The sequence below is a fragment of the Sprattus sprattus genome (assembly GCF_963457725.1).
Source record: "Sprattus sprattus genome assembly, chromosome: 20".
Taxonomy (NCBI): Eukaryota; Metazoa; Chordata; class Actinopteri; order Clupeiformes; family Clupeidae; genus Sprattus; species Sprattus sprattus.
This window is the reverse complement of record NC_137918.1, coordinates 23,742,210-23,752,389: the sequence shown is the minus strand read 5'-3', so window position 1 is coordinate 23,752,389 and position 10,180 is coordinate 23,742,210. Positions and strand designations below refer to the sequence as shown.

The 10,180-nt window shown below is 41.7% G+C and overlaps 1 protein-coding gene across 3 annotated transcripts in view; it reads right to left on the bottom strand.

Annotated features, from left to right (window-relative positions):
- The window catches only part of pds5a (PDS5 cohesin associated factor A), a 28,509-nt gene extending 18,381 nt beyond the window's left edge, over positions 1 to 10,128 (bottom strand). Inside the window, exons 1-3 of one of the 3 annotated variants that reach the window (XM_080858748.1) lie at positions 10,075 to 10,128; positions 9,578 to 9,732; positions 8,514 to 8,667 (exon numbers count right to left, since the gene is read on the bottom strand). In XM_080858748.1, the coding sequence (XP_080714874.1) occupies positions 8,514 to 8,633 (120 nt within the window). In that variant the 5' untranslated portion in view covers positions 8,634 to 8,667; positions 9,578 to 9,732; positions 10,075 to 10,128. Of the gene's footprint in view, positions 1 to 8,513; positions 8,668 to 8,943; positions 9,004 to 9,338; positions 9,371 to 9,577; positions 9,733 to 10,074 lie in introns of those variants that run through there. The other 2 variants (XM_080858749.1, XM_080858750.1) reach the window with 2 other exon arrangements.
- Positions 10,129 to 10,180: the final 52 nt, after the last annotated feature.

Here is a 10,180-nt window from a genome sequence, read left to right as displayed (position 1 = left end):
AAATACAAAGGTTGGCGATTCAGTATCAGTGGAGAAAAATACAACAGCTGTTATTTGATATTGATTTTCTCTATACAAATGTATACAAAGAACTAAAGTTATTTGTTGTTGATAACAACTTCACATTATTTAGATAAATTTGACAATTTTAAGCTTGGCCTGCCATTGATAACGCATAGGCCCTTTTTCTTTATTTTTACCTCCAACAAGGAGGTTATGCGATCGGGTCCGTTAATTTATTTGTCCGTCTGTTTGACTGTCTGTCTGTGGACAAGATTTCTCAGAAACTACTGGGCGGATCTTTCTGAAATTTTCACAAGAGGATTATCCGGATCCAGATCCTTGCTGGAGGTCAGAAATCTCGGATTGCTCTTGTTGGAACTCAGCCCATTTGAGGCAAAAATTGACACCATTGCACTTTTATTTTCTCTATTTCTGAACTGATGTTATTTGTTATTTATTTTCTCTTTTTTTGAACTGATGTTAGTTGTTATTGAAAAATTTGACAATTTAAAGCTTGGCCTACCATTGTATTGGAGCGATGAGGGACTGGTGGGGCTTGAAAAGGCCCCCTTGTTCAAAGTGGGGAATGACAGAAAAAGTTTGAAAACCACTGTGTTAAAGTTTAAAATTAATTTGACCTTGTTGTTGAATTTACGTCTAAGTGCAGTCGTCTAAGGTCCGTTGATGTTTCTAGACTATTAAAAATTTCTCTCTCTCTCTCTCTCTCTCTCTCTCTGAAGAATGGCCTGTATGTATTAGGGCAACATTTGCTCCACATTACTTCCTTTTGTTCTTTTAGCTCAATATCTCTTGCCTTCCCTGAACGTTTGCCTTTCAATCAGCCTTCTTAGGGCTTCTTCTGGTATTAGTGGAATCAGGTGTGATGCTGCTGGTTGGAACAAAAGACTGGAGCAACACCAGCTCCTCCTTGGGAAGACTGGTCAATTCATGAAGGCAGGCAGGAAAGTGATCGGGAGTAAGTATTGTTGAAGGCAGGACAGGAAAGTGATAGGGAGTATTGTTAAAGGCAGGACAGGAAAGTGAGTATTGCTGGATCTTTGGTTTAAATAGCCTGGCACTGCCACAGACCATCAATTGCAGTATACAACAGACGTGAGTTGTCCTGTGCAAAATCACTTAAATATTAAAAGATTCAAAATACTTTCACCTCTCAATAACTGTATTATAAGTTACCAAGTAGAGTACTGCCTCTGATGAACCATCAAAATACTTTACAAATACTTTATAAAAACTATACATGAAACGCAGGCCTCAAAGTAGTAACTCAATACAACATCATTGAGTACACCTGTGGTTTCCAATCCACTTAATTTCATGAACATGGTTATAAAATGCCCTGTGAACATTTCTCAGAATTTTCTGAATTTTGGACCCGTGGGCTATCTATCTGCATGTCTGCAGTATGGCTCCACGTTGAAAGGAATAGCCAGAGAAATTGAACAATCTGATTGTGAGACTTCAAAAAGATGCAAAGGTATACAGGAAGGTCAGTGGCCAACTAAAGATCAGTTGAAACACAGTTGCAGCAGTACTCAGGAGGTACAGAACAAGCCCTCGTACCACTAATCAGAGTACCACTAATGGCAGTGGCTGTCCTCCTAAGATGACACCACGGACAGTGAACTACTTGCACAATCTAGCTCTAAAAATGGAAATTGGAGTTTCAGTTACAGCGAAGACCGTGCAAAAGACATTGCGAAACAACAACTTCTATGGATGGTGTCCAAAGATAAAAACCTTGCTTGCAGAATAGGAGTATTTCAGCATGATCACAATCCAAAGCACACTGCCAACACTAAGAGATTCTAAAGAAGAAAAAAAAATTAAACTATGACATGGCCAACTAGGTCACCTGACTTGAATCCAATGAAATAGCTTTAGGGTATTTTAAAGACAAAGCTAGAGCAACACAACCCATCCAGCAGAGCGCAGCCAAAAATAATTGTCTCTAAATAATGGCAGAAACTCTCTCCAGCAATTGAGTCTGTCATCAAAAATTAAGGGGTGGACATAGAAAGTATTGTAATCTCACTTTTGAAGCATTGCATTCCTACTGCGTGACCTTTAGCCTATTTGTAATGTAGTAATGCCAAATGATTGTACTTTATAACAAATTGCCTACTGTTCAACTACAATTTTCAATCAAGTTATATTTCACCGGCTGTGACTGTGTGTGGTTAGCTTAGCTAGATGAAGATTGCGCAACTAGATCCAGTGTGTGATTTTTTGTTTTTGCCCAACACAGTGTAGACCAAAGTAGACATTTGTGTGGCAGGTAAACATGTTTGAGTTCATGTGCCTACTGGTTGATAACGTACCATTTGGTTTACCTGGCGCCCTGACAGTTTTTACTGAAATGAAACTGTCATGGAAATGATCAGAGCAGTTAGAAGTCACATTAGCAATGCTCCAAACCAAGACAACATCCAAACCAGTCTGTCCTGACCACGACAGACACAGTCAATACATATGGGATGGAAGTACCAAGCACTAGGCAATATGTTTTTTCTGTAAAAGTGTTAGTCACATTACCTGCAACAAAAGAGATATTGAGTTCGGTCATCTGACCCACAGTCAACGTTAGGGTTTGTTTGTAAAGTGGCTAGTCATTTAGAGATCCCACTGGGCTTAAGTAATCCTAATGGGATTTGAAACTGCTCCCAGTTGGAGACAAAAAGGTTTGACGTTACACCCCACTTTCATTTTGGATCTGCCAGCCCATCTTTGGAGGACTACTTCAGGTTATACAGAGCAAATCTATACATGCGGCTTAATGAGTAGTATGGACAACCAGAGCAATGCTATACATGCGGCTTAATGAGTAGTATGGACAACCAGAGCAAAGCTATATATAAGGCTCAATGAGTAGTATGAACAACCACAGCAATACTATACAGAAGGCTTAATGAGTAGACAACCAGAGCAATGCTTTACATAAGGGTCAATGACTAGTTTGGAGAACCAAAAAAAGGGATTTTTATTTCTCTCTAAAATGTTTACTGCTTGAAAGCCCTGAAAGACTTTTATGGTGGTTTAAGGGGAAATTAGTCAATCCTGCTTTTCCTACTACCTCCCATACCCTGATGGGCTTTGTACTATGGGCTATTGTATCTTGACAGTTTTACTTTATTGATTAATTAATTTTTGTATTAAATGACATACAAAGATGCCACTCAGGCAACTCTTGTATATCTTGCACTTACTTGTCTAGAGGGGGTTCAATGATTTGGTGGTTCAATCATTTTCATGCCCACATACATACACATTCACAACCTAAACACCTACTGCCTTTAGGACCCTGGAGAGTCCCGGCCTGCTCTGCCTCTGCCTGTGAGCACAGCTCTGCAGAGTGGATGAGTGGAGGGAGAGGGGGATGGGCGCTCTGGCATGCTGGCGTTCAGCAGAGCATGATACTCTACTGAGTCTACACTACTCTACTCTCTGACTCCCGACTCTCACTCACCCAGCCAGGCAACTTGGGAGAGAAGGAGAGAAGGAGCGCACTCAGTGCGTGAACCCTGTTCAACCTTTTTGAATGCAGTCTTGAGTGTATTTCAAGGCACACTCTATGCTATGACGGTGACCTACCCCAGACAAAAATGCCGTTATCAGACGAGTTCTACCACCACCACATCAAAGGTAGCACCTGTGCTGCTGTTGCCTTCCAGCCTTCATTAACCACAGACAGACAGTTTCAAATAGATCGTACAACCATGGAGTAGTGTCTCAAGTGTCAAAGCACTACAGCAATAATAAAAGTGTCTGTTCTACCAACTACTAAGTTCAGGTTTAGATGCGGTTTATGTGCAAGTTTACTCCAAACACTAAGATCAGATTTAGATCAGGTTTGTGTTTAAGTTAACTCCAAACACTAAGATCAGATTTAGATCAGGTTTATGTTTAAGTTAACTCCAAACACTAAGATCAGATTTAGATCAGGTTTGTGTTTAAGTTAACTCCAAACACTAAGATCAGGTTTAGATCAGGTTTATGTTTAAGTTAACTCCAAACACTAAGATCAGGTTTAGATCAGGTTTGTGTTTAAGTTAACTCCAAACACTAAGATCAGATTTAGATCAGGTTTATGTTTAAGTTAACTCCAAACACTAAGATCAGGTTTAGATGAGGTTTAGGTTTAAGTTAACTCCAAACACTAAGATCAGGTTTAGGTTTAAGTTAACTCCAAACACTAAGATCAGGTTTAGATGAGGTTTAGGTTTAAGTTAACTCCAAACACTAAGATCAGATTTAGATGAGGTTTAGGTTTAAGTTAACTCCAAACACAAACCATATATTGTACCCATGCACCAGTTGTCCATTCCGTCATTAGCTCGTCATTAACCTAACTAACACAATTGTGCACTCTGACAAACAAGGAAAATGCTGTGGACAAACCTGTCCTTACACAGGTATATTTGGAAAGTGACTGCGTGCAATTTAGCTGCAGAGATAAGATTACATTTCAGATAACAGCACTTAAATACAACCCTAACACTGCATCATGAAAGTGTAGCCTTCAGAAATGAGGTGGGCTGTTTTAAACAGACAGATTAGGCTTACATGGATTACTAGGCATTACGTTTCGGCGATAAGACTACTTTTTGCTTTCATTAATGGTATGCTTGTGTGTTTCAAACAGACAATTCTTCAAGATAGAGATTTCCAAAAGCAAATAACTACGTTTTGATACGAGATTCAGGGATTTCTGCTCTTTCATCTCTTTCTGTGTTTTAAACTTCTTGACACACACCAGCATGCTTTACAAATGCTCTGTCTCTCCCTTCAATATGTTGCATGTACCGGTGGACTACGTCTCCTTTTGTGAGGAGGGTGAACATTGTCTGCGTCTCCTTTGGGTAGGAGTGTTACTATGGCCTGCGTCTCCTTTTCGTAGGAGGGTTAAAGTGGCCTGCGTCTCCTTTAGGTAGGAGGGTTAACATGGCCTGCGCCTCCTTTGGGTAGGAGGGTTAACATGGCCTGCGTCTCCTTTGGGTAGGAGGGTTAACATGGCCTGCGTCTCCTTTTGTGAGGAGGGTTAACATGGCCTGCGTCTCCTTTTGTGAGGAGGGTTAACATGGCCTGCGTCTCCTTTTGGGTAGGAGTGTTAACATGGCCTGTGTCTCCTTTGGGTAGGAGGGTTAACATGGCCTGCGTCTCCTTTTGTGAGGAGGGTTAACATGGCCTGCGTCTCCTTTTGGGAGGAGGGTTAACATGGCCTGCGTCTCCTTTGGGTAGGAGTGTTAACATGGCCTGCGTCTCCTTTGGGTAGGAGTGCTAACATGGCCTGCGTCTCCTTTGGGTAGGAGTGTTAACATGGCCTGCGTCTCCTTTGGGTAGGAGTGTTAACATGGCCTGGGTCTCCTTTTGTGAGGAGGGTTAACATGGTCTGCGTCTCCTTTTGTGAGGAGGGTTAACATGGTCTGCGTCTCCTTTTGTGAGGAGGGTTAACATGGCCTGCGTCTCCTTTTCGTAGGAGTGTTAACATGGCCTGCGTCTTCTTTTGTGAGGAGGGTTAACATGGCCTGCGTCTCCTTTTGTGAGGAGTGTTAACATGCCCTGCGTCTCCTTTGGGTAGGAGGGTTAACATGGCCTGCGTCTTCTTTTGTGAGGAGGGTTAACATGACCTGCGTCTCCTTTTGTGAGGAGGGTTAACATGGCCTGCGTCTCCTTTTGTGAGGAGGGTTAACATGGCCTGCGTCTCCTTTTGTGAGGAGGGTTAACATGGCCTGCGTCTCCTTTTGTGAGGAGGGTTAACATGGCCTGTGTCTCCTTTGGGTAGGAGTGTTAACATGGCGAGAGAGAGAGAGAGAGAGAGAGAGAGAGAGAAGGAGAGGGAAAGAGAGAGAGAGAGAGAGAGAGAGAGAGAGAGAGAGAGAGAAGGGAAGGTAGGAGGAGAGGAGTGTTAAAGTGGCCTCCACCTGACCTTCAGCAAGCAAATGCACATGAATTCCTCCGCCATGCCCACCGATATCACCACAGCAAACACAACGCTGCTGTGCCACTAATATTCTCCCACACAATCAGCAAATGAAGCCAGTTCAGCTCAAAACATAAAAAGTGGCCCAGATCCACTACATGAGGGCAATTTCCCATGTAAGAAACTAACGCTGAGTTTTTTTTGAGCTACGAGACTATGGCATTTCCTCTGCACCGTCCTATCAGTTCAAGGCCAACGCTGTATCCTCGACTTTCTTTTCACCGGCACCAGGAGGCTGAGCGCTCACGCTCACAACCACACGATTCCACTTCCTCATCCCCCTCTTGTCACACGGCAAGCAGTGGAGCTGCATCACAGCAGCCATGGTTTACACAGAGGCCTACTCTCACTTCCTGGTCAACGCAGTTTTACAATCTTTGGTGTCCAATGAATGAAAAGCCAATAATACGGGCATAACTTAATATCTTGGTGTCAATTTCCTGTTCAGCTGTGTGCCAGGGAGGTATCAATAGCTAAAACCTTGAATTTGATCTATGCCTTTCTTCAGTGAATGTGTGTAAAATATGGGTGAACCCTTTGGTAAGGACTATTTTTAATATGACACATCCCCTTAGAGTTACATTAAGTTTAGCTAGTTTAGTTGCTGTTCAATTAAAAGGTACTGTCTACAATTTTGGATTGTTGATATTGATACTCAACTCCAATCAAATACACCCCTCCCTTCAGTGCTACTGAAGCAACAATATTGATTGGCTAGAACAGTGTATTATCTGGTCCGAGCTCCTTGGTTTCCCATTTAAAGGCCTGTGTACAAACACCAGAGTATCTACGGACAGATAGAGTACTGGGAGGAAGAAGTCGCTGAATTTGGCAAAATTGTATTGGATGGATTTGTTGACTGCACCTTTACTTGTGCTGTTAAAACAATGACTTCTTTTGAGAAGTGTCCTCAGTATTGGCCACTGAAACAAACATCTTCAAACGTAAAGATGCAAGATACAAACACACTTTCAAAAAATATTCCTCTGCCACTATAGTGCAAGTGTTAAAAGCAAAGCACCAGTGTGAAGATCAATGTCATTGATTCATTTTCCAGGGAGTGGAAATACTGATAAAAATGCAGACCTCCCTTAGTCTGCTGAAAAATCAACCTTCTGAAAGCTAAAAGTGTAAAAAAGTATATTAAGTGTGATTCCCTTCCAAATGAGTTATACTGAACAGCAAACCAATACAGCCTGGGCTCAATCGTAAATACTTTCACTCATCATTTTCGTAAGTACTTTCATCATTTTAATATATCACCCTGCCACAACATTCTAAGCGAAACTTCACACTCAATCTCATTGTTGTCATGACAACTATTAGCCAAAGCCAAGTCCACCTGAATCAGGACTCTGTGAATCAAATGCCCATTTTGAGCACAAGACTATGTGTGTACTGTATACGTACACAGCTCAGGGGTCATCCAGTGAAGCTCCCCACAGATCCATCAAATCAGGGTAGACCTGAATGGTTATTCTGTCAATATTTTACTGCAGCCATTTCATCCATACATGCTCTGAGCCATCCAAACATTTCACAGACCAATATAAACACAAGCGCAGGCTCAGTACTCAGCTGCAGTAGCTTTACACTGGTAACTTTGAATTGAAGAACACATGGCATCGCCCATAATAACACAGGACATTGCCCATAAGAAAGAAAGATTTCTTGCTGTATTTGTAAATCCTAAATGCTGCTCAATTCAGACCAGATCCTTCAATTTCCTGCAAGGGTTTGTGAATGGCTATACTGAACTTTCCAATCCGATTTCTCTTGACAGATGTTTGTGAGTTGTTAGTAACAAACATATCGGTTTGTGTCAGGGCCAGACCAATTTTTCTAATATCACTGTTAAAAAAAAAAATGGATGTAACTAGGGATGGTTAAAGGAGAGTGGGTGGGAATGTATATTTGGATTCAGGTTATGGAAGTGATGGCTCACTTAAGATAGCAACTGAAAGGCAATAGCCTAAGCTTCATTTAAAGTAACGGAGGGCACTTAAGACAGTACATACATTCTTGCATGAATAAAACAAGCTCCTTTTAATCGGTCACCCTCATAACTCTTATATGCAATGGCACACTTCACCCTAGAAAGTGACTATTTAAAGTGGGAGCACTGTAGAAAGCAACAACAAAAATACACTTTTAGGCCATTAGCTTTCAAGAAGTTCAATACCGGCATGTGAAAGAGAATCGATTCATTATCAGGTTGCTAGCCTTCCCTACAGGTGTATGCCAGAGGTGAGAGCTGGGACTCACTCAGGACAGTGATATAATGCAAAGCGGACATTAAAACACATCCCCGCTCTCCTAGACCGCTGCAGCAGTCACTTGATATGTTACTAGCAGCTGACTTTATTACAATAAGTAACAAACACGTACATGATGTATGTAAGGAGGTACTAAAGTTGTCTGAAATGGACTCAAACTAGATTGGGCCATGACACATGGTTAGGACAGTAGGTAAATGAAACGTGGACTGACAATAATGTAGTTTGGCCTTTACCTTTAACCGTTTAACCACTTCATCGTTGCTGATTTTGTCAGTTATATCCTTCACTCCTGGAGGATAGATGATTTTGCCGTCCCCCGCCGGCTTCTGTTGTTGCGGGAACTCCATGCTCATACAACAATATATCCACACGATCCTCTACTGGCCTCTATGGGTCGGAAAACAAAAGTTCAGCAAAGGGAATCTGCCGCACTTTTCCAAAATATCGTTTTAAAGCCTTTATGAAAAGCCCGATCGCTTTCAGAAGCTATTTAAGTCTGTAAAAATAAGCAAGTATCTCGTTCACTTCAACAGAATTGGTCGAAACGGTGTCAAAAGAAATTCCAAAATAAAAACATCAGGATGAGGCTAGCTAGCTGGCTAATGGTAATCACAAAGCTAGTAATGTTATCCGCTGCGTTCTTTTCATAAGCATTTATCTTACCTAAAAGGGTGAGCTTTATGTAGGCGTAGTTGTACCACAAATCAGCGTCTATAGTTTTCTCATGCAATTCAATCTACACATGTAATTACGAATAAACAAAATATGGCAAACCCGCGTTGGGGTAGCTGAAAGCTGAGTAGCACACGTTAGCTCAAACACTGTATGGTACGGCATGCTAGCTAGCCTTTCCACAACTACGGCCTAGCCATTTCAGTTAGGCTAGGCCTCGAACTGTTCAAAAGATCCCGATTACACTGTCACTTTAAAGAAATAAAAAACATAAAACACGCGCTCCTATTAAACAGATAAATAACCGATGGAATAAATGTACTTCTCCATGACAGTAGCTCGAAAGTAAGTAAACTTTATGTATGACAAAATGTGGCTAAATTTACTTGTTAGTTTAAAGTTCAGCTTTGTAGACAGCCCATTGCTTCCCCGGCAGCTCTGGAAATCAAGAGGTTCCAGCAGCAGTAGCTCATCGCCCTCCCTCCCCACGAAGTTGCCCACAAGGATTTTCAACATCTCAGTAAATACAAAAAGATAGCTCCCATCCAACAACTAGTTTGCGAAAACCTCCATAATGTCGACATATGCCCTAGCACTCAGATTCACAGATATTTGCAATATTTACCTTACGCAGGAATTGTTTTAATTCATGTGTCAGGTTCAGGGTTGGTTTTTAGTTTCAGCACAAAAGCTCTCCTCTCAGCGGCGTTTCAGTGTCCCTTGAACATGGGACTGCAGCGCCGCCTTCGGCCCACACGAAGCAGTGCAACAGAGAACCAACTAGGCGGGAGAGAGTGCAAACGATACCATTTCCGGGGGTTGGAGGCAACGTAATGTAAGAGTATCTAAATTCATTAAAAATGCCCGACACTGTTATTTCACACCCCTGCAGATGTTACAAAGGTTTAATTTAAAACTATATTCATTCTCCCAGTCGACCTAATTTGTAAAACCCTCTACCATTGACGATCTTACATTTTATCCTCTTCCTGTACCAGCTATGGTAAAGATCCTGTGTTTCACCTACGTCAGATAAGCATGCGATGTTTAAAACAACATGATTTCACCAGAAAGTGTCAACTTGTTTCAAAATATTACAACTGTAGTCGTTTTATGTCCTACCGCATGAGGCGCTCGTACCATTCAACGACACATTCCCCGTAAAAGGTTTGCTTGGTTGTTTTACGGTATAGGTTTTCGCTTTTCTTGCCTTTTCGCTAGACTTGTA